This window comes from Gorilla gorilla, chromosome 14, assembly GCF_029281585.2.
Source record: "Gorilla gorilla gorilla isolate KB3781 chromosome 14, NHGRI_mGorGor1-v2.1_pri, whole genome shotgun sequence".
NCBI classification, from domain to species: domain Eukaryota; kingdom Metazoa; phylum Chordata; class Mammalia; order Primates; family Hominidae; genus Gorilla; species Gorilla gorilla.
Window position 1 is genome coordinate 22,088,850 of NC_073238.2, and position 23,705 is coordinate 22,112,554.

The window sequence follows — 23,705 nt, forward strand, 5'->3', positions numbered from 1 at the left end:
TATAGTTCAAATGTCAGAAATTTATTATTATCTAGTAGAATATGCATGGTATATCAATGATCAATAATTATCATACTATTTCTATTAACAATTATTTGTATGATGAAAAAAGCAGACTCCCATTCTTGGATTTTTCTCAGTTTGCACATATTAGCACGACAGGGCCATGTCCACATGATATGTGCCAGCAGGAGGCCAGGACCAGAGGCTTTTCTTGTTAGCTAAGATTTCTAAATGTATTACATATTCACAGTTAGAAATAACTCTAAATATCATAAAAGGTTAGCAGGGAAATTTCCCTTCCACTCTGAACTTCCAAACACCAAGTCAACATTTTTGCTTGCATATCATTTGTACAATCTATGTGCAAATAGAAACATGCGCCTGGAATGCATGCTGATGCATGATCGTGTTTACACAAAGTCCTCTGCCCCCTGCATATATCACTGGGCAATGCACCTTAGTTGTCATTCCACATTTTCAAATGTAAATCCACTGTATTGTTTCAGAGCTATAAAGTACTGCACCCTATGACTATTCCCAAAATTACTTAAGCACTCATTATGGGTATCCATTTGTTCTGTTTCCAGTCTTGCTTTTACAGCCAATGCTGTAGTGAATAGCACTGTGTTGAGTAGAAGTGGTGAATGTGGGCATCTTTGTCTTGTTCCAGTCCTCAGGGGGAATGCTTTGAACTTTCCCCCGTTCAGGATAATGTTGGCTGTGGGTTTGTCACAGATGGCTTTTATTACCTTAAGGTATGTCCCTTCTATGCCGATTTTGCTGAAGGATTTTAATCATAAAGAAATGCTGTATTTTCTCAAATGTTTTTTCTGAATCTATTCAGATTATCATATGAGTTTTTGTTTTTAATTTTATTTATTTGATGTATCACATTTATTGACTTGCATATGTTAAACCATCCCTGTATCCCTGGTATGAAACCCACTTGATCATGGTGGATTATCTTTTTGATATGCTGTTGGATTCAGTTAGCTTGGTTGTAGCATTTCTTATTATTCCATCTGTGGAATGTATTGGTTTAAGTAATGAAAACATGTTCTATCTTCACTGCTTCGCACCTTGTGTTTTTTTAACAGCCTTCCCAATAGGGCAGCATAAAAGCAGGAGCCTTGCTAGTCTCCCGTTAACCTGGAATCCCCCCTTCTCTGCAGCTCCCTCACTGGACAGGATAGACTGGGCACCCAGGCCTCAAGGTAAGGACACACACTGTCACTTAGAGGTCCAGTGTCTGGAAAGGCCAACCTTGGGGGGGTGCTGCCAGCTTTACAGTGACAGAGGTGTTGGGAGGGACTGACCACCAATGCATAAGGCTGTGCTTTGTTGGTGACGTAAAGGATTATTTCTCAAATTTTTGGGGAGGGACAATCCCAAGGCCTCCCCTGGTCCTGGTGCTGGCTCTGCACAAAGGCAGTAAGACAGGGATGCTGGTAAGGCCTGACCTGTTGCGATGCTGGGGAGGAAGGTGCTGGGCTGAAATTCAGGAGGCTGAGGATGCAGCAGTCCCATAGGAGGTACATGACCTTCAGGATACATTTTCTTCATTGATGATCAATGGAAATGAGAAATCACTGACTATTTTTTCTATCATTGGAATCTACTCTCTACTGCTTGTGCTGTTCCTGTCTTTTGGGGAAGATGGAGGATCAATCAGTGTGTGCTGCACTGAGTGGAAGGAAGGAGAGCTGAGACAAAAATTAAGGGAGGATGAGAGACAGGGGGGCCCTTCATCCAGGTGCTTGCAGAGTCTTCCTGAGGAGGAAAGCCCCATGGCTCCCTGGGGAAGGAGCAGGGAGGGCTGCATGACTCCCACAATGAAGGGTGTGGTATGTCTGAGGACAGCTAGGCTGTTCTGTTAAGAGTCAGTGGCAGAGTGAGAAGCAGCAAGGCCAGGAGGGTGGCTGGAGGCCAGGCTGTGGATCATTCTTCATGTGATGGAAACAGCCGGAGCCCAGTGGGCTGGGAGGTGCTGGACACGGTGGCTGATGACAGAACAATGTGGAGAGAAGTGTGATGTGTCAAATCCTTACTTTGTTCTGGGCATTGTGCTAAACGTGGCTCATCCCACTTAGGGGCCGAAAGTTGCAGAGGTTTAGGAAGCTCACCCATGATACCGGAGCCCCCATCTCCTGCCTTAGGGCTGTCCCCCTTCTCACCCAGCCACCACCTGTTTTGGGGCAATACACAGAAGTGGTAACCTCTTATGGATAGGCAAGTAAATTCTGCTGTTTTTGTTATTCACAGAAAAAAACACTGGCTTGAGTGGGTTGGGAAGGTGACATACCAGAAGCATTTCATCTGGTTATTTCTATTAACGTGAATCCTATAGTATTGAAATACATAGGTTAGCATTTTTGGCCAATTTACTCAGCATTCTGGGTTAAAGGCTTTTATTTAATTAATTAATATTTTTATGTTTGAGACGGAGTTTCACTCTTGTTGCCCAGGCTGGAGTGCAACAGTACTATCTCGGCTCACTGCAACCTCCACCTCCCAGGTTCAAGCGAGTCTCCTGCCCTCTGCCTCCTAAGTAGCTGTGATTATAGGCTCATGCCACCATACCCAGCTAATTTTTTGTATTTTTGGTAGAAATGAGGGTTCACCATGTTGGTCAGGCTGGTCTCGAACTCCTGACCTCAGGTGATCCGCTCACCTTGGCCTACCAAAGTGCTGGGATTATGGGCATGAATCACCACGCCTGGTGTAAAGGCTTTTAAAACTCACTTGTATAAGTTGACTTAGTTTTCTTTAACCTTGTAGAAAAATACAAAAATGGCAATCTTTTTTATCACACAAATAATGTCTTTTTAATAGTGACTTTTTCTAATTGATATATTATGTACTTTTCATTCACTAATTATGAATTGCTTACATTTGAAGTGTTTTATGAATTAATATTTACTTGCATAGATGAAGATGACTAGTCATAGGCATTTTTACTAACCATACTCATTAAGCATAGCATGGACTCATGTGATGTCAAGGAGCTATTTTATTTGGTAAAAGGAAAAAGCCCAAGAATGAATGCAAGAACTGAAACAGTGGAGACACCTAGAATGACTTGTCTAAGATCTAAATCATTTTGTTGTCTTCCCAGTGTACCTATTATCCTGATCATTGTCATCAGCACTGATTGGGTCCTTTTAGCACAGATTTCTCAAAGTGGGCAACTCCATAACAGTTGGAAGCTTATGAATTCATATAATTTGTAAGAGGACAATTTGGGAGTACCTATTTTAAAATTCTAATAACCTGGTAATTTCATCCATGTCTAGGGTATTTTATGTAAAATATTTCCACAATTAGGAGAAATATGTCCATGGTGATTTTCTATGTAGCAGTGTTTTAATAGAATGGAAAATTGTTACAAACCAAATTTCCATCACAAAGGAAATAGTAATACACTGAATAATAATACAGCAAATATTATGCAGGCTTTAAACATCAAAAAGGAGCTCAACTTCTGACTTCCGATGATGGTGTTGAAGTAGGTCACAGCTGGTTTACATTTTATTTTCATGTGGGAACTCTGGAAGTCTGCCTTAGTGATTTTACATGTAGCTAAATTTAGCTAATGAAAAGCTATTCGAAGTATGGCAAAATGGAACTTTAAAACAGTATCTTGTCAACAACCAAGAGGACCTGTTTCACATAAAGCCCACGCATTCATCTGCCTGTTCATCATTCTGTCTGTCCACACAGGCATCATTCATTAGTGGAACTGAGCGCCCACTGTCGAGCCGACAAGCCCATAACCTCCCTGTTCCTAGTCACACATTAATTCTTCAACAAATCCCTTTTGATAGATTGTGATTAAGCTTAGCTGCTATTTCCAATTGCTTCCCCAAGCGTACTTCTCACTGTTCTCCCATCACACCCTCCAGCCCATCCATGCAGGTTTCCTTTGCTTTTCTCATCTTACACCAAACTCCCTATTTTTACTCCCACTTCTACCTCCTCTCCAAGACAAAACAAACAAAACTAGTATTTTAAAACTTAGTTGTAATCTTCCTTCATGAAAATTTCTCCAACAGCCACTCCCATGGCCCTGTGTGTTCCGGATTTTTTTAAATATTGGCTATAAGGTTGAGCAAGTCAGGATATGCTTTTTTGGGGTACACACTGTTTTGTTTGTATTGATTCTTCCTATTGGAGGCGTGGTCATTGCCTTCTCCTCTGGGGAGTTTATGCCAGTGCTCTTCAATAAGATTGGCAGGCAATTTTTCTTTTTGTACTTAATTTTTTGTATGGTATTGAGATAATATTCTCATCAGATTAATTGAAAGTAGCCCCCTTCATTAATTTTATGGAAATGTTTTAATCGGATTAGAATGACAACTCCATTGTAATTTTGGATTTAGCCAATAATAGTATTACGGCTCTGTGTGTGAGAGAGAAAAAGAGAGAAAGGGAAAGAAAGAGACAAAGACCGATACTTCTTAACTACTGATTAAATTTACATAGAAGCTACTGAACTATTCAGGATTTTTATTTCTTCATGAGTTCATTTTAGAAAATTATACTTTCTAGGATTTTGTCTATTTTGTACACATTTTAAAATGTATTGGCATGATATCCATATTCATATGTTTACATACATAATAAATACATATGTAGATTTGAATACATATGTTTATTCATAATATCCACTGATTGTTTTGTAATCTCTGCTACTTCTGTGGTTATGTCTTCCTATGAATTTCTGATATGAATTTTGATTATTTCCCTTTTTTCTTGATAAATCTCACTAATGACTTTTGTATTAGACTTTTCTGGAAAACAACTGTTGGCTTTGTTACTTCTCCCTAGTATTGTTCTTGTTTTCTATTTCATCAATTTCTCATCTGTTATCCTTCCATTACATTATCTGCGTTTATTCTGATGTTACTTTTTCTAACTTGAGTTGTATGCTTAATTAACTTTCAGCCTTTCTGAGTTTCCAGTGTAAACAACTAAGCTTATAGATTGCTCTCACATAATGCTCTTTGCTGCATCTCACAATTTTCAGTTTGCACACATTTTGTTATTTATTCATAAGAATTATCTAATTGCATTATGATTTTTACTGACATTAAAGTTTAGAAGTATGCTCTACATTTTCTACTGTTGCAACCAATGTTCTTGTGCACGAGTCTTTTCAATTTTTGCCAGTCTCCTTTAGGATAGATTTTAAGATGTCGGATTGTAGGTCAAAGTGTTACTGCTTTGCAACTTTGCTAAATGTTGCCAAATCCCTCTCCACAGGTGCCTAATGGGGCTTTCTTAGCAACAATGTGTGTACAGCCACACTAACATAGTTACATGTGGAACTTCTAAAATTTTGTCTCTAAAGTGGTATTAAGGTGATTTTTTAAAATTTTTTCAATGAGATTAAAAGCCATTTCTGTTTTTTTCCTTTATATTATTTGTTCATGTCTCTAACATGCTTACATGTGATTGTTGGTATTCTTCTTCCCTATATTTAGAGACTTGTTATATTTTAAGTATATTAAAACCTTTGTGATATGCCTGGCCGTGTTTTTTTCCTGTTTACCATGTATCTTTTGTACTTTTTTAAATTGAACTTCATGTCACGCTGAGGTTTTTTATTTTTATGTAACAAAACATTATAATTTCATTGTGTTCTCAGGGGTTGTTCTACCCCTTTCAAGGCTGCTGTTGACTTTCTACAGTAATATGTGTGGCATTGATGACAAGCAGCCAGTGTCTCCCATGTTTTGTAATAATTGATCTTTCTTTGTTTCAGATAACCCTGAGAAATATATTGACTGTCTCCACAGGGCTTATGATTTCTTCTCAGGTTTGAAAAATGCCCCCAGATGAGCAAGACGGGGCTGCCACATTGATGGAGCAGCTGCGGGACACACCCAAGAAACCTCCTGGAGAACACAGGGGACATTCACGGCTGGAGGCTGCATCTATGGCCGGGGTTTTCATCCATGAGCTGGGGACTTCATCCATGGGCTGAGGACTTCATCCACTACTGGGGACTTCATCCATGACTGGAGACTTCATCTGCGACTGAGGGCTTCATCCATGGGCTGGGGGCTTCATCCATGGGCTGGGGCCTTCATCCATGGGCTGGGGCCTTCATCCATGACTGGGGGCCTCATCCACGGGCTGGGGGCTTCATCCATGGGCTGGGGGCTTCATCCATGACTGGGGGCTTCATCCATGGGCTGGGGGCTTCATCCATGACTGGGGGCTTCATCCACGACTGGAGACTTCATCCATAGGCTGGGGGCTTCATCTACAGCTGGAGACTTCATCCACAGCAGGGGCTTCATCCTTGGCTGGTTTGCCCGATCTGTATCTGAGCCACAGATACAGATTATTAAACAGATAATAATTTTACTGACTTTCACTTTTATCGTTTTTGTTATTTACAGTTTTTGTTTCAAAAGTTGTTTGTTGATAATTTAATGAAATAACGAAACCAGAATTATCCCCTTTTAATTATTTCCTTGTGTCTATATAGAAAGAGTGGATTTAAGAAAATATTGAGATGCCCCTGTCTGTGTTTGTGAATTGGAGAGTTGGCCCTAAAACCTTTCTCTGGTAGCTTTCCAGAAGATTGCCCCACCTTACACTTGCTTTCTGTGGGTTCCAGAGGCTTCCATTTGAAAGGAGCCTCTCTCCCCACTCTGCCTCAGCCCACACCAGCTCTCCTGTAACCCACTGACTTTGTAAACGCTTTCTTCCACCTGCACCTCATTGAATTCAAGACTTTGGAAAATAGTCAAAAATTCTAAAAAGGTGGAAATGTGTGTGATCTGGAAATCCCTGCTGTAATATTTTTAATGGAATCTACTGGAAACTATTAGTTTATATTTTAAATAAAACCATCCCTTAGCACTAGAATATCAAGCCATTCATTTTTTAGCAGAACTTTGAGATATAATTTAAATACCATAAATTTCACCCCCATACAGTGTACAATTCAGTGGTTTCTAATATATTCACAGAGGTCTGCAAAAATTACAATTTAGTTTTAGACATTAATATCATTTATTGACATCCTTACATGCATATAGATGTAGATATATGTAATTTTAATATCATCTTGAATATTATAGTATTTAACATTGTACTATAATAATATCTGTGTTTTTATATTGCTGTTTTATGTTGTTATTTTGAATGACGATGATCTCCAGGTACCTTTACACAGGTTTAAAATACACCTTTTTACAACTCGAGAAATTAAATTGTTTCTAGCAAATCACATAAGAAACACATATGCTATTGTTATAAAAATTCAAATACTGCTTAGGTCTATGGAATGAAATGTATCACTGCCAGCGCCCTGCCCACTCAGTCATCCACATCCACTTACACGCAGATAGACATGCTCATGTTTTTACATGATGTAATACTGCTTTGTGTGTTGTTCCCTGACTGGCTTTTCCATGTAAAATAGAATGTGGTGATCATTGCTTATGAGTGCATATAAGTCTCTCTCATTCTTATTTATAGTTGCATCATTATTCAACAGGGTATTTGACCATAATTTGGTCACTTTTTCACTGTGGAATTTTTATGTTGGATTCAGTTATTTGTTACTGTTACCTATACCTGTATATTCATCTTTTTGGTACCTTAGTTAAGTGAGTTTTTTCTTTTATGACTGATTTCTAAAAATAAAATACTGAGGCAAAGTATGAATCTTTAATTTTTTTTTTTTTTTTTGAGACGGAGTTGCGCTGTGTCGCCCAGGCTGGAGTGCAGTGTCGCGATCTTGGCTCACTGCAAGCTCGGTCTCCCAGGTTCATGCCATTCTCCCGCCTCAGCCTCCCGAGTAGCTGGAACTACAGGTGCCCCCCAACACCTGGCTAATTTTGTTTTTGTATTTTTACAAATAACACAGGGTTTTACCGTGTTAGCAAAGATGGTCTCGATCTCCTGACCTCATGATCTGCCTGCCTCCGCCTCCCAAAGTGTTGGGATTATAGGCATGAGCCACTGCGCTGGGCCATATTTTGATAAAAAATTAAAAATCTGTGTTTCAAAAAAATTTAATGATACTATACTCCCACCATCAGTATATGAGAGTTCCTATTTCCACACACCCTTAATTACAGAGGAAATTACCAAAGCTAATCTTGGCCAATTTTATGATTGAGAAATATTTCTACTTTTAATTTGGATTTCTCCACTTATTAGAGAGATTGTGCATTTTTACGTATGTTTACTGGCCATTTGTATTTCTCGCTGAGAATTTCATAATGATATGTTTTACTAGTTTTCTAATTCATGTAATGATATTCTTTATATATTCTGCACATTTATTCCATATAATTAGCAAGTTTGTTTCTTAAGGTCTGTGTCATAACTTTTATTTTATTTATATTATCTTTGTTTTGAAGAAACTTTCATTTTTACATAGTCAAATTGTTGAACATTTTCCCTGCCATTTCTGGATTTTGTGACTTGCTTTCAATAGTATGTCCTTTTGGGGCTTTATTGATTTGTTTTGTTTAAAGAACATGCTCAAATCTTACATTATTTAGTAGTTTACTTTCTCCCATTACAGTACATGGACATCACTAATTCCAACTAATGTAGATCAAATGTATCATTTGGATTTCTGTGTAGTAATGCGCATTATAGATAAGTTCTGATTTCTTTATTCCCTATTAGCTGGATATTAAGGTTGTTTTTAAAAATTCCCACCACTAATGACTTTTCAATAATCATCAATATACATGGATCCCGTTGATGTTTTTGTTTTATATTTCTTATTTTCTGTAGTATAGGATTCTTAAAGTGGTGTAACTGACCTATGGTACATTTTAATTATAATTTTAATTATACTGGCAGATTATTTTCCAAAAAGTTGATCAATTCACACTCTTATCAACTACATAAGTAAGCCTCTTCCTATGTAGGCTAAATAACACTAAAAGATTTTTTTAATAAAAATGCTAATTTGGCTGGTGAAAAATCCCATAGGTGCTTTAATTAATCAATTTTTTCTATTTCAATGAGTTGCTTATTCATAACCTGCGTGTGTGTGTGTGTGTGTGTGTGTGTGTGTGTGTGTGTGTGTGTTTCTATTTGGCAGTTTATGGTTGGAAACACTCCTAAAAAAGGAAATCTAAAAAACACACAAAATACTAAAATATATTTGATGAGTAAGAATTAAATTTCTGCATATCCGAAAAATTGCTAAAAATATTAAAATTGTAGTCAAAATAGCTCATGAAACAAAGCAAACAAAAATACTAAACAAAAGAAACAGGCCAGGCGCAGTGGCTCACACCCAAAGTAATCCCAGCACTTTGGGAGGCCAAGGCAGGAGGACTGCTTGAGTCCAGGAGTTCGAGACCAAGGTAGGCAACACAGCAAGAACCCATCTCTACAAAAAAATTAAAAATTAGCCAGGTGTGGTGACACATGCCTGTAGCCCTAGCTCCTCAGGAGACAGGTGGGAGGATCACTTGAGCTCAAGAGATCAATGAAGCCATGTTAATGCCACTGCACTGCAGCATGGATGACAGAGTGAGATGCTGTCTCAAAAAAAAAGGAAAAGAATACTCTAGCTTCACTTCCCCACCACAGAGATCTAACTGGCAACTATCCACAGATGGGAATACCCTCAAGAATATATATCCAGAACACAGGTGGAATGTTGCCCAGGCTGGACAGAGTGCAGTGGAGTCATCTCGGCTCACTACAACCTCTGCCTCCCGGGTTCATGCAATTCTCCTGCCTCAGCCTCCCGAGTAGCTGAGATTACAGATGCCCACCACCACACCCAGCTATTTTTTTTTTTATTTTTAGGAGAGATGGGGTTTCACCATGTTGGCCAGGCTGGTCTTGAACTCCTGACCTCAGGTGATCCACCTGCCTTGGCTTCCCAAAGTGCGGGATTACAGGCGTGAGCCACCGTGCCCAGCCTACTGTCTATTGACTTTTGACAAAGGCACAAAGAACATGCCAAGGGGAAAGAACAGTGTATTCAATAAACGGTGCTGAGAAAAGTGGCTATTCATATGCAGAAAATAAAATTAGACCCTTGTCTTACACCATGCCCCAAAGTCAACCCAAAATGGATCAAAGACTTAAACATTAGGCTGGAAATTGTAAAATTACTATAAGAAAGCACAGAGGAAAAGCTCCATGACACTGACCTAGGCAATGATTTTTGGGTATGTCCCCAAAAGCACAGGCAACAAAAGCAAAAATAGAAACAGGATGGCATCAAACTAAAAAGCTTTTGCACAGCAAAAAGAACAAGTAACAAGGTAAAGAAACAACCCACATCGTGAGCAAAAATATCTGCAAACCATACGTTAGAAAAGGGGCTAATATCCAAAATATATGAGGTACTCAATCAATTCAACAGCAAAAGAACAAGTAAGCCAATATAAGAATGAGCCCGGGCGCGGTGGCTCACGCCTGTAATCCCAGCACTTTGAGAAGCCCAGGTGGGCGGATCACGAGGTCCGGAGATCAAGAATATCCTGGCTAACATGGTGAAACCCCGTCTCTAGTAAAAATACAAAAAATTAGCTGGGCGTGGTGACGGGTGCCTGTGGTCCCAGCTACTCGGGAGGCTGAGGCAGGAGAATGGCATGAACCCGGGAGGCGGAGCTTGCAGTGAGCCAAGATCATGCCCCTGCACTCCAGCCTGGGCGACAGAGTGAGACTCCATCTCAAAAAAAAAAAAAAAAAAAGAATGAACAAAGAAACCAAACACATTTTTCAAAAGTAGACATATAAACAAACAGCTAACAGGTTCATGAAAAAATGCTACCTCAAAGGCAGGTCCTGGGACCAGTAACATCAGTATTATCTGGGAGTTTGTTCAAAAGGCAAAATATCAGGCCCCACTGCAGACCTGACCTGGAAGCTGCATTTGACAAGATTCCCAGGTGATCCATATGCACATTAAAGTTTAAGATGCTTACTATAGGCAGCAAGTACTGAAGAAGCTCTGGGGCCCGGAGCTGACTGGTGGCGACCTAAATCTTTAGGAAAATGCAGATTAAAACCACGGTGACACGCCACCTCCCTCTCATTAGAATGGGTTTTATGAACAAGATGGAAGGTAAGTGTTGGCCAGGATGTGGAGAAAGGGGAACCCTAGTACACTGCCGGTGTATAGTACAGCTGCGATGGAAAATGGCATGGAGGTTCCTCAAAACACTAAACATAGAACTATCGTGTGAGCCAGCAATCCCACTTCTGGGAATATATCCAAGGGAATTGAAATCAGTATGTTCAGGGATATCTGCACTCCCATGTTCACTGCGGCCCCATTTACAGTAGCCAAGATATGGAATCTGCCTAAGTGAATCAGCCTAAGATGAATGCATACAGAAAAGGCAGTGCACGTATACAACGAAGTACTATTCAGCCTTAAAAAGAACAAAACTCAGCCGGGAGCTGTGGCTCATGCCTGTAATCCCAGCACTTTGGGAGGTGGAGGTGGCAGATCACCTGAGGTTGGCAGTTCGAGACCAGCCTGACCAACATGGTGAAACCCCATATTTATTAAAAATATATATATATATATACAAAATTAGCTGGGCGTGGTGGCGCATGCCTGTAATCCCAGCTACCTGGGAGGCTGAAGCAGGAGAATCACTTGAACTAGGGAGACAGAGGTTGTGGTGAGCTGAGATCATGCCATTACACTCCCGCCTGGGCAACAAGAGTGAAAAAAAAGAAAAAAGAACAAAACTCTGTCATTGGGAATGACACGAATAAATCTAGAGGACACACTGCTAAGTGAAATACAAATACCACAGAAAGACAAATACCACATAATCTCACATGCAAGTGGAATCTTTTTAAAGTTGAATTTGGGCCAGGCGCCCTGGCTCATGCTGATAATCCCAGCATTTTGGGAAGCTGAGGCATATGGATCACTTGAGGTCAGGAGATTGAGACCAGCCTGGTGAACATGGTGAAACCCTGTCTCTACTAAAAATACAAATATTAGCTGGGCATGGTGGCGGGCGCCTGTAATCCTAGCTACTTGAGGCAGGATAATCACTTGAACCCAGGAGACGGAGGTTGCAGTGAGTTGAGATTGTGCCACTGCACTCCAGCCTGGGCGACAGAGTGAGACAACATCTCAAAAAAAAAAAAAAAAAAAAAAAGAAAAAAAAGTTGAATTCATAGAAGTAGAAGGTAGAAGAATGATGGTTACCAGAGCTGGCAAGGTGGTAGAACAAGGGAATGGAGACTTCCTCTTCAAAAGATACAAAGTTTCAGCCAAGCAGGAGAAAAAAGTTTTGAGATCTATTGCACAGCAGGAGACTACAGTCAATAATAGTGAATATTTCAAAATAAGAGGAAATTTGGTGTATCACCATAAAAGAATGCCAAGTAAGTGAGGTAACAGGTATGTTCATTAGCTTGACTTAATCACTCCATATTGTATTGTTAAGTTAAATTTGGTCTAAAACTGCCTCCACAATTCATATTAGCGCCAAACTGGAAAATCCAGCCACAGAAGAGTAGATGAGCAAATTATAGTACATTTGTACAAGGGAATACTATTCTGCAATAGAAAACAATGCAGCAACACCAACGAATCTCAAAAACATTAGCTACAAAAGAGTACATACTGCATGACTCCCTCTGTATGAAATTCTAGGAAAGGCAAAACTAGTCTACAGTGACAGAGGGCAGATCAGGGATTTCCTGGGGGTGGGTGGGGGAACTGCCAGCAAAGGGCTACAGGGATTTAAGTTAATGGAGATGTTCTGTATCATGATTGTAGAAGTGGTCATGAGGGTGCACACATTTCTGAAAATTCATCCAGCTGGACACTTAAAATGGGCATATTTTCTTGAATGTAAATTTTTCTCCATAAAGTTGATTTTATTTATTTATTTATTTATTTTTGAGATGGAGTCTCACTCTATCACCCAGGCTGGAGTGCAGTGGTGCGATCTCAGCTCACTGCAACCTCTGCCTCCTGGGTTCAAGTGATCTCCTGCCTCAGCTTCCCGAGTAGCTTCCAGTAGCTGGAATTTCAGGTGTGCACCACCACGCCTGGCTAATCTTTGTATATTTTAGTAGAGATGGGGTTTTGCCATGTTGGCCATGCTGGTCTTGAACTTCTGAACTCAAGTGATCCCCTGCCTTGGCCTCCCAAAGTACAGGGATTACAGGTATGAGCCAACATGCTCAGCCTATAAAGTTGATTTTAAAACAAGAGAAATCAACATCAACAATAAATAAATTAATTAATTAAAATAAAATAAAGCTGCCTCCACATATAGCACACTGTAACCTAACTTAATAGACATGAAAGGACAATAAATCTTGGGGCCCCAAGAAGCTAAAGGGAAAAGTCAAGCTGGGAACTGCTTTGGGCAAACCTGCCTCCCGTTCTATTGAAAGTCTCCCCTCTGCTCACTGAGATAAATGCATATCTGATTGCCTCCTTTGGAGAGGCTCATCAGAAACTCAAAAGAATGCAACCATTTGTCTCTTATCTATCTAAGACTTGGAAGCCCCCTCCCCACCTCGAGTTGTCCCACCTTTGCTTCGAGCTGTCCTGCCTTTCCGGACCGAACCAACGTTCATCTTACATATGTTGATTGATGTCTCATGTCTCCTTAAAATGTATAAAATCAAACTGTGCTCTGACCACCTTGGGCACATGTCAGGACCTCCTGAGGCTGTGTTATGGGCATGTGTCCTCGACCTTGGCAAATAAACTTTCTAAATTAACTGAGACCTGTCTCAGCTATTTGGGGTTCACATAGGTAAAAAAGCCAAACTGCAACCTAACCTGAGAATATGCCCTTGGAATAAGTAGCCCAGTCTCAGCCAATCACAGCAGCAGAGTTCTCGGCCCTTCACAGGATGCAAGCTGCCAAAAACGTTCAAATAATGCAACTGCAGAGCTGTAAACAACAGGCTATTTCTGCATGAAACTTACATTTTCTGGCTATAAATATTCCCTGCCCACTTGTGAAGCAGAGATCTCTGAACCACTTTTGGTTCTCACAGCTACCTGGTTCACGAATCTTTTTTCTGTTTAACTAAACTCTGTCAAATTTAGCCTAAGGCTTTTCTTTTAACAGTATACATATATCACACATCAGATTGTACTACATAAATGTAATTCAATTGTGATTTATAAATTTAAAATAGTATATATTTTTTGAGACAGAGTCTCACTCACCCAGGCTGGAGTGCAGTGGCATCATCATAGCTTACTGTAACTTGAAACTCTTGGGCTCCAGCAATCCTCTCACCTCAGCCTCCTAAGTAGCTGGGACTGCAAGTGCATGCCACCATGCCCAGCAAATTTTTTTTTTTTAATTACTGTAGAGATGGGGGTCTCACCATGTTGCACAGGCTGGTCTCAAACTCCTGGTCTCAGTGGATCCTCCTGTGTGATCCTCCCACCTTAACCTCCAAAAGAACTGGGATTACAGGTGTGAGCCACCATGCTTGGCCCAAAAATAATATATAATTTATTTTAAAACACTAGGTGATTTTTTTCAACTTTTATTTTAGAATCAGGGAGGGGGGGTACCGAGCAGGTTAGTTACAAAGGTTTATTGCATGATACTGAGGCGTGGGGTATGCCAGAACCCACCAAGGGGATATTTTGGTTGTCAACTACCTGAAAAAAGTATCCTTTCAAGTCAACAGCTGCAGCAGTATTTTAAAAAATGGAAATGTAACAATACGGGTTAAATAAATTTTGACAAATTTATAAAATGGAATACTACAGTGACATTAAAATCATTTTAGACTGTTTAATCAAGATGGAGAAAACTACAATATTTTATTGAATAAAAAAAGAAATTATAGAGAAATCTTTTTTGGGTTTTTGAGACAGGGTCTTGCTCTGTCACCCAGGCTGGAGTGCAGTGGCACAATCTAGGCTCACTGCAGCCTCCACTTCCCACTCAAGTGATCCTCTGGTCTCAGCCTCCCAAGTAGCTGGGACTACAGGCAAGTGCAACCATACCCACCTAATTTTTTACTTTTTGTAGAGATGGGGTCTCACTATGTTGCCCAGGCTGGTCTGGAACTCCTGGGCTCAAGCAATACTCCTGTGTCAGCCTCCCAAAGTGCTGGAATTACAGGCATGAACCATCACACCAGCCAAGAAATCAGATTGTATGAACCCAGCTTTATAAAACATAAACTACTCACACATACTGGTGGTGGAGGGGGAAAAAACTGAGAGGAAATATACCAAAAATGGCATTAATGGGTAACTGTCAGACGGATTAGAATTCATTTTTACCTTTTTTCTTGATACATCTCTCAATTTCCAAATTTCCTGTAATTAATTAATATGCAATTTTAAAATAAGCAATAATTCATTTAGAGAATAGATTTAACATCTATATTCTCTAATTGCTTTTGTTGGCAATAGTGTTCCTATTCCAAGTTCAAAAAAATTTAAAAAGAAGTGTTCAAATATTTTTTCTTATTCTTTTCTTTTCTTTTTTTTTTTTTTTGCCCAGGCTGGACTGCAATGGCGTGATCTCGGCTCACTGCAACCTCTGCCTCCCGGGTTAAAGCGATTCTCCTGCCTCAGCCCCCCAAGTAGCTGGGATTACAGGCATGCACCGCCACACCTGGCTAATTTTGTATTTTTAGTAAAGACGGGATTTCTCCATGTTGGCCAGGTTGGTTTTGAACTCCCGACCTCAGGTGATCTGCCGGCCTCAGCCTCCCAAAGTGTTGGGATTACACACCCTAGGCCATGTGCTTTCCTATGCATCACCTCCATCCATCCTCAATAGCTCTGTGGCTTCGGCATTGCTATACCCATTGTGCATTTTTATGCGGGAAGTGGGGATTTGAAGTCATTTTGTTCTCCCAAGAAAACCCATGCTCTTGTCATGACCCCACATCAGACAGACTTCAGTTCAGATTCTGACTGTGACACTCATTAGCTGTGTGACCTTGGGCATATGTTTTAACTTCTCTGAAGCTCAGCTACTGGTACTAAAACAGGGGCAATGACAGAAACCGAGGTTATTAAAAGAATTGGAGAGTACACCTCTAGGGCTTTTTGATTGTAAACAACAGCAATATACTCTAGGGCTAACTTTGGAGAAGGATGGAAGACATTTATTAGAAGGATATGAATTAGCTCAAATAACTGAATGCAAAGCAAACAGCCAAGTCTTGGAAAGGGATGAGAGCCAGGCCAGCTGAAGAGATCTCAAGAATAGGGAGTTAACTGCCTTCCTTCTTCAGGGGATTCTTGACTGCATGAAGCAGCTCCGGTTGTTTTCAGTTCTGCGGCTCTCTGCTTGACACTGAACTTCCAGGAAGACAGGTCAGACTGGACGAGGCTGGGCCATGTGCTGCCTTCCTCATGGATGGAGAGCAAGGTGCCTCCATCCCCATGCCCACCAGGCCTGCATGCTGTGGGGAAAAGGTAGTTTCCACAACAGAAGCTAAGATGTAGACACTGTTACCAGGCAAGGGGGTCTGAATGCTGGGCAGGCTAAAGCCACAGTTGTCCACCACGGAGCTGATGCAGTCAGACATCCCAGCCCAGGACCTGGCACAAGGGAGTGGCTCCATAAATGCTTGCTTTTGCTGGTGGTGTTTTCACCTGACCTCCTGCGAGGCAGCAATTCCAGACCAGTAAATCACCGTGTAACAGTACATCTAGAAATCCTAGCTCAGCATTCTTCATAGGCGTGTCATGTTGTGATACACACAGAAGATGGTATTTGAGCAGCAAATATCTGAGGTAAACTGACAAGGTGCTCCTGCAGGAGGAGACTGGCTGGGAGGCTGTGGCCACCCCAGCCCTATCTGGCAGCCCTGGGAGCTCAGGGACTCAATACTGCACTTATGGGCGATGCACCCATGAAGAAGCCCAATTAGATGATAGAAATTCAGGCCCCCCGCTGACCGCCATTGCCTTGGTCCCAGCTCTGCCTGGCCCTCCCTTAGTCCTCCAAAAGTTTGAAAGAGGGTCCCCATGAGGGCCGAGGCCTGAGGCCCAGTAGAGTCAGCAGTGGTATCTCCGCCTTTGCCCCACCGATGACTGCCAGCTGTCTTCTGTCCACTAGCTCCTTAGGGCTTTCATTGTCAGGAAGTTCAAGCTTTTCAGGAAATAAAAAGGAACCTCTTTTTATTTTTTTTATTTTTGAGACAGAGTCTTGCTCTGTCTTCCAGGATTGAGTGCAGTGGCATGATCTTGTCATGACCCCATATTCCAAGTTCAAAAAAATCAATAAATTAGGTCCAAGTGATTCTTCTGCCTTAGCCTCCCAAGAAGCTAGGATTATAGGCACCTGCCACCATACCTGGCTAATTTTTGTATTTTTAGTAGAGACAGGGTTTCGCCCTGTTGCCCAGGGTGGTCTTGGTCTCCTGACCTCAGGTGATCTGCCCACCTTGGCCTTTCAAAGTGCTGGGATTACAGACGTGAGCCACCGTACCCGGCCCCAACCATGCATTTTTTACTTTGCTAGCTAGTGGCAGATAGCTGATCAAAACTGGTTTAAGTCAAAAACAAAAACAAAAACAAAACTGAGCATAGTGGCTGAGGCCTGGAATCCTAGCACTTTAGGAGGCTGAAGTGGGAGGATCACTTGAGCCCTGGAGTGCAAGGCTGCAGTGAACTATGATTGTGCCACTTGCACTCCAGCCTGGGCAACAGAGCAAGACCCTGACTCTAAAAAAGAAAAAAAATCATTTTTTAAGTAATATATAATGGCCTAGGAAAATTCCTAGCCTATTAAGTAGAAAAGTAGATTGCAAAGCAGTTTGATCAAATTTTGTTAAAAAGATAATACAGAAAAAGAAGCTATATGACACATGTACACAGAAAAATACAAGAAAACACATACATCAAAATGGTCACAATGATATGCTGGTGAAGATAATGGGTATTTTTATTTTTTGTACTTTTCTCTATTTAAAAAATTCTTTTACAATGAACATGAGTTACTTTTGAAATCAGAAAATTGGCCAGGCGTGGTGGCTCACACCTATAATCCTAGCACTTTGGGAGGCTGAGGCAGGCGGATCACCTGCAGTCAAGAGTTTAAGACCAGCCTGGCCAACATGGTGAAACCCTGTCTCTACCAAAATACAAAAATTAGCTGGGCATGATGGCGGGTGCCTGTAATCCCAGCTACTCAGGAGGCTGAGATGGGAGAATCGCTTGAACCCGGGAGACGGTAGTTGTGGTGAACCGAGATCACGCCACTGCACTCCAGCCTGGGCGGCTGAGTGAGTCTCCATCTCAAAAAAAAAAAAAAAAAAAAAGAAATCAGAAATTTTTTTTCTTTTTTTGAGATGGAGTTTCACTCTTGTTGCCCAGGCTGGAGTGAAATGGTGCTATCTCGGCTCACTGAAACCTCCGTCTCCCGGGTTCAAGTGATTTTCCTGTGTCAGCCTCCTGCGTAGCTGGGATTACAGGCATGCGCCATCACGCCCAGCTAATTTTGTATTTTTAGTAGAGATGGGGTTTCTCCATGTTGATCAGGCTGGTCTCAAACTCCTGACTTCAGGTGATCCGCCCGCCTCGGCCTCTCAAAGTGCTGGAATTACAGGTGTAAGCCACTGTGCCCGGCCCAGAAAGTATTTGTTAAATTGAAAATAAGACAGCATACTCCACAAATCTTTTACCAGCTCCATTGTGGACTGAATTAGATGATTCTCCCTATTGTTTGCTATGTGTCCAGTTATTTCTGGGCACTCTCCACCTCCCCAGGGCACTGCCCATCTCCCCAACCCAGGACCATTTCTCAACCTACTGCTCCTTCTCCTACTAGCGGGGTGGACTTTCCAACATGATCACCTACATTTCACCATAGATGGGATCCACTTGCACTCTCTGAGGTGCTCAGGCAGATTCCTTCCTTACGGAAGGAGGTCTGATATTTAATCACCCCATGCGCTAAGTACACACTTCATGTGCGATCCATCAGGATAACCCCACACAACCTGCCAGTTCTTTGTTTGTAGTGGGTGCCCAATAAATTTTTGAATGCATAAATAAAGCACTCAGATAAACAGACATTTTAGAGCTCTCTGGGGATGAGAAAAGAGAGAGCTATGGGAGTGAGAATTAACTTGATTGACTATGGCTGGACCTGGCAAAGAACAACTCAGAAGTATTGGCCTCACAATTAGTTTGCTCAGGCTGCTTAATCAATATTAAAAGTTTGCTGCTCCCACACAATTTTTCTAGGCTCTCCAACCCTGTGAGGATGTCAACAGTTGAAAAAGAACAAATAATGAGCCCAGCCTGTATTTGCAGGGGAGTGTTAAAACTGCCAGTGGAGCAGGATAGTTTGCTAAACAGCAAGTTGAGAACTTTCCCAAACTGGTCGGCAGCAGCATTGCACATAGAAGTCCCTTCTTCATTGACATGCGGCTAATTCTAGCCACCAGCATTCCAGTGGTATGGGGCAGTTTTGTGGCCTTTTGCTATTGAATTTGCCAGATGTGTCCAAGACGCAGTCTCATGGGCAGAATATAAACAACAAACCAGTATAAAGAAGTCCACAGTGATTCTCACCCTTCATAGAAATCTTCTTTGACTTGTTTTCTGGCCCCCTGTAAGCACTCCTTGTACCACACTCCCTAAACCCCATGGCTTAGGTTTTGCTATTTTGTATTTGTTTCCTCCTTCTCTGGTTGTTACATGTAAAAAGGTTGTGTTCAGGCAGGGGGCAGAAATTGCAGTGGAAATAATGCAGTGTGGAAAGCCAGGCTCAGTTACTTACCAGCCTTGCTACCTTAGCCAAACAATCATGCTCTCTGAGCTGTAGTTTCCTTCCTCATCTGTGAATAGACTTCTACTAACTCTCCTCACATGACTGTTTTGAGACTGAAATATTATAGGTGCAGAAATAAATGTAAACATAATATAAATGTATGAGGCCTGGCACAGTGGCTCATGCCTATAATCCCAGCACTTAAGGAGGCCGAGGCAGGCAGATCACCTGAGGTCAGGAGTTCGAGACCAGCCTGGCCAACATAGTGAAACCCCATCTCTACCAAAAATACAAAAATTAGCCAGGCATGGTGGCACGAGCCTGTAATCTCAGCTACTCGGGAGGCTGAGGCACGAGAATCGCTTGAACTCAGGAGACAGAGGTTGCAGTGAGCTGAGATTGCGCCACTGTATTCCATCCTGGGTGACAGAGTGTGACTCTGCCTCAAAAAAAATAAAATAAAATAAAATAGAATAAAATAGAAATAAAAATAAATAAGTAAATGTATGAGATTATCTTTCATCTGGCATGCAGTAGATTCTTAAGAAACTCAAGACAGTATTGCGTTGTGGAGTTATGGTGGGGGCACTAGATGTCAGACCTCTGTGTGCACTCAGGCAGATCAGTTTCACTAAGCTCTTGTGTTTTCATCAGGAAGGCAAAACGGTACTAAGGGGAATAATAAGGAACATCACAGAATTGATATGAGGGTGAAGTTAAATAATGCGGGCAAAGCACTTCCCAACAGTACCTAGCACATAGTGAGCACTTAATAAATGTAAGCTGTGTCTGCCGCTGCTGTGACCATCAGGGAGATGGGGAAATATGTCAATAAGAAATGTATATTGGCCAGGCACAGTGGCTCACGCCTGTAATCCCAGCACTTTGGGAGGCCGAGGTGGGCAGATCATCTGAGGTTGGAGTGTGAGACCAGCCTGATCAACATGGAGAAACCCTGTCTCTACTAAAAATACAAAATTAGCCATGTGTGGTGGTGCATGCCTGTAATCCCAGCTACTCGGGAGGCGGAGGCTGGGGCAGGAGGATCACTTGAACCTGGGAGACGGAGGTTGCAGTGAGCCAAGATCGTGCCATTTCACTTCAGCTTGGGCAATAAGAGCGAAACTCCGTATTAAAAAAAAATTGTATATTGGGGCAGAGAGCATGGACAGTTGGGATGTGGCAGGGCACAGAGTAGAAATGGGAGCTCTGTAAGCTAGCAGCTTCTGGCAATCAATCTGGAAGGCTTCATGGAGGGATGCACTTTCTAGAGCTCTTTGGATTATAGTTGGAAGATAAGTTGTCTGGTGCTATTAGAACAGGTATCCCAGGCACCCTACATGATTTGGAAGCTGGTTGTGTGGGGGTGAGGTGATCACCTGTTGGGAGGTTGAAAAATTCTGAAATAAAGAAGGTTGAGCTGAAGCTTGGTAGCCAAAATGTAAGCCTAGCAGGCTGGTGTAAAACTCTAAACAGAGCAGGCCCCAAGGAATGGTTAGAAAGTCTGAAATTTGGCTTGTAGTGTGGATGAAAGCACAACTGGCCATGTGTGGTTGAATGGTGTGTCACAGACTGAGTTAGGGACGAGCACTTTAGCAGCTATAGGGAGGGGTGAGCAGTGGGGTTTGTTGCTGAAGGCAGGAATTGTGGACAGCTCATGGGGTGAATGAATTATTAATCGAAGCTTTGTCTGATTATGAGGAAGGGAGAAGGAAGAGAAAGGGGTGCCTCTTGGAGAAATAGAAATTATTAACTACTTGGAGGTGGGGGGCTCCACACATAAGAAGAATATTCTTCCCTAAGAGATGAGGGACCCAGAAAGAAGACTGGATTCACCTTTACCAAAGGTGGGGTTGATACTGTCCCTGAAAGTAGGTGTCAGAAAGTCTATCTACTTTCAACTAAAGTTCTTTAAGATGGTGGATCATGCCCAAAATTGAAGAATATTTCCAGGTATTGCTATTCCCGTGCAAGGGATGATAGGATCACACACCAAGTGTGTGAAGGCTGTTAGACACCAAGTGCAGTCCAGTATCCTCATTGGACCAGATGACGAAACTGAGGCTGAGGGTTGGACTTACCTGCTCAAGGTCATACAGATATATTTGGTTCAATTCACTCTATATTTTCTTTGTCTTTCTTTTTTTTGAGATGGAGTCTCACTCTGTTATACAGGCTGAAGTGCAATAGTGTGATCTCGGCTCACTGCAACCTCTGCCTCCCGGGTTCAAGCGATTCTCCTGCCTCAGCCTCCTGAGTAGCTGGGATTACAGGCATGCACCACCACATCTGGCTAAGTTTTTGTATTTTTAATAGAGATGGGATTTCACCTTGTTGGCCAGGCTGCTCTTGAACTCTTGACCTCAAGTGATCTGCCCGCCTCCGCTCCCCAAAGTGTTGGGATTACAGGGGTGAGCCACCGCGCCCGGCCAACAAGTTCCCTTTAAATCCATCCTCCCTTCTCTCTGCTGGCGGGCTTTGATATGCCCACCGGGTTTCTCCATTGGCCACTTCGTGTGGCTTCTCGCCCCTTCCAAGATTTCCATCCAATCACCTCTTTCCTGTCTCCCGTTGGGCTTTGGGGAATGTACCATATGGACCATGCAGGGAGACGGAGAGGACAAAGGGTGTGGCGACAATTTATTTCTTTGCCTTTTGCACATATCCCATGATATTCTGGCAAGGCTGAGCGTGCAGGTACCAATGGGGTCCCTGAGGACGGGAGCCGCCGTGCCAGTTCCCGAGGTGCACTGAGATCTCTCGCCCCCGAGGTTGGGATCCTGTGGTCCGGCTCGAGGGCCTGAACGCCCGCCCTTCCTTGTGTCCGCCCCTCCCCCGGCTGCGCGGCTGCTCTGGCTGCTACTTATCTCGACCGACGCCGGGGCTGCGGGACAGGCGGTACGGGCCGGTCAAAGGGACGCCGGCGCTGAGGGACACCGCAGCATGAAGCAGAGGTAAGGATGGAGCTTCGGGACTCCGACTCGCGCCAACTGCCCCCGGGGAGCCCCATCCTGCTCGCGCCCGAGCTGGGGGTCTCGGGCCCCGGGCTGACCCCTGCGGGCGACTCTGGAGCGGGTGGCCCCGCGAGCGGACGTGCGCCGAGTCTCCCGCCCGGGCAGCGCCGAGACCCGGAACCGCCGCGGCGCGGTCACCTCCTTCCAGCGGCGCTTGTAGCCCTGCGCCCGGCGGGGGGCCGCGAGGAAGCCCTCGCCCCGCGTGCCCGTGTGGTCACCTCCCGCCAGAGAATGCGTGGCCAGGTGCGCCGGCGTGTCGGGAGTTCCGGGGCGGCGGGCGCGGGGAGGCCGCCCGCTTCAGGCGGGAGGCGGAGGAAGGAGGCTTAGCCCGGCGTTGGGCGGGGGTGCTTTTTGGGGCGGGGGAGGTCTCTGTCTTTAGCCGGGTCCGCAGGCTCGCGGCCGAGGCTCCGCCGGATCCTGCCTTCGCGGCCCGGCCCCCGGGGCCACCCGGTCCTGCTGTCCCGGCCTGGCAGTGGCGTGCGCCAAGGGTGGGCTCCTGCGACCCTGGCAGGTAGGTGGCCGAGAGGACCCTGGCGCGCCTTTACATTTGTGGGGGCGGTGGGCGCGGCCTGGCGATGGCAGCCGCCTTCGCCTCTGGTCCCCTTACCTAGCTGCCTTCCGAGGGGTCCGCGCTCTTGGAGGTCTCCCGGGCACACTGGAAATTCCCAGCTTAGAAACCACCTTGAGGAGCCCTACACGGAGCCGGGCTTGCCTGGCCTAGCAGAAAGCCGGCCGCTGCCGGGAGCCTCCGCCTGGCATGCGGCACTGGTGAGCCGCCACCCCGCTTGCTCAGTAGGTAGCCGGACGAAGGGGTCTGGCAGGCCCCTCAGGCAAGGCCTCTGTGCCGCATCCCGTTAAGGGGCGGGGACCAGCCCCGTATCTTGGTTGGTTTTCCTGACTCTGAATGCAGAGAAAGTATGTCCAAGAGTTGAAACCACATTTGTGTTCTTTTAATGGTGTTTAGTGCGGATGTTAATTGTGA

At 43.4% G+C, this 23,705-nt stretch overlaps 1 protein-coding gene across 1 annotated transcript in view; it reads left to right on the forward strand.

Moving 5' to 3' along the window:
- The window catches only part of LOC129526951 (uncharacterized), a 45,871-nt gene extending 38,989 nt beyond the window's left edge, over positions 1–6,882 (forward strand). The window contains exons 13-14 of the mRNA XM_055362949.2: positions 1,176–1,217; positions 5,802–6,882. Coding sequence (XP_055218924.2) covers positions 1,176–1,217; positions 5,802–5,827 — 68 coding nt within the window. The 3' untranslated portion in view covers positions 5,828–6,882. The remainder of the gene's footprint in view (positions 1–1,175; positions 1,218–5,801) is intronic.
- Positions 6,883–23,705: the final 16,823 nt, after the last annotated feature.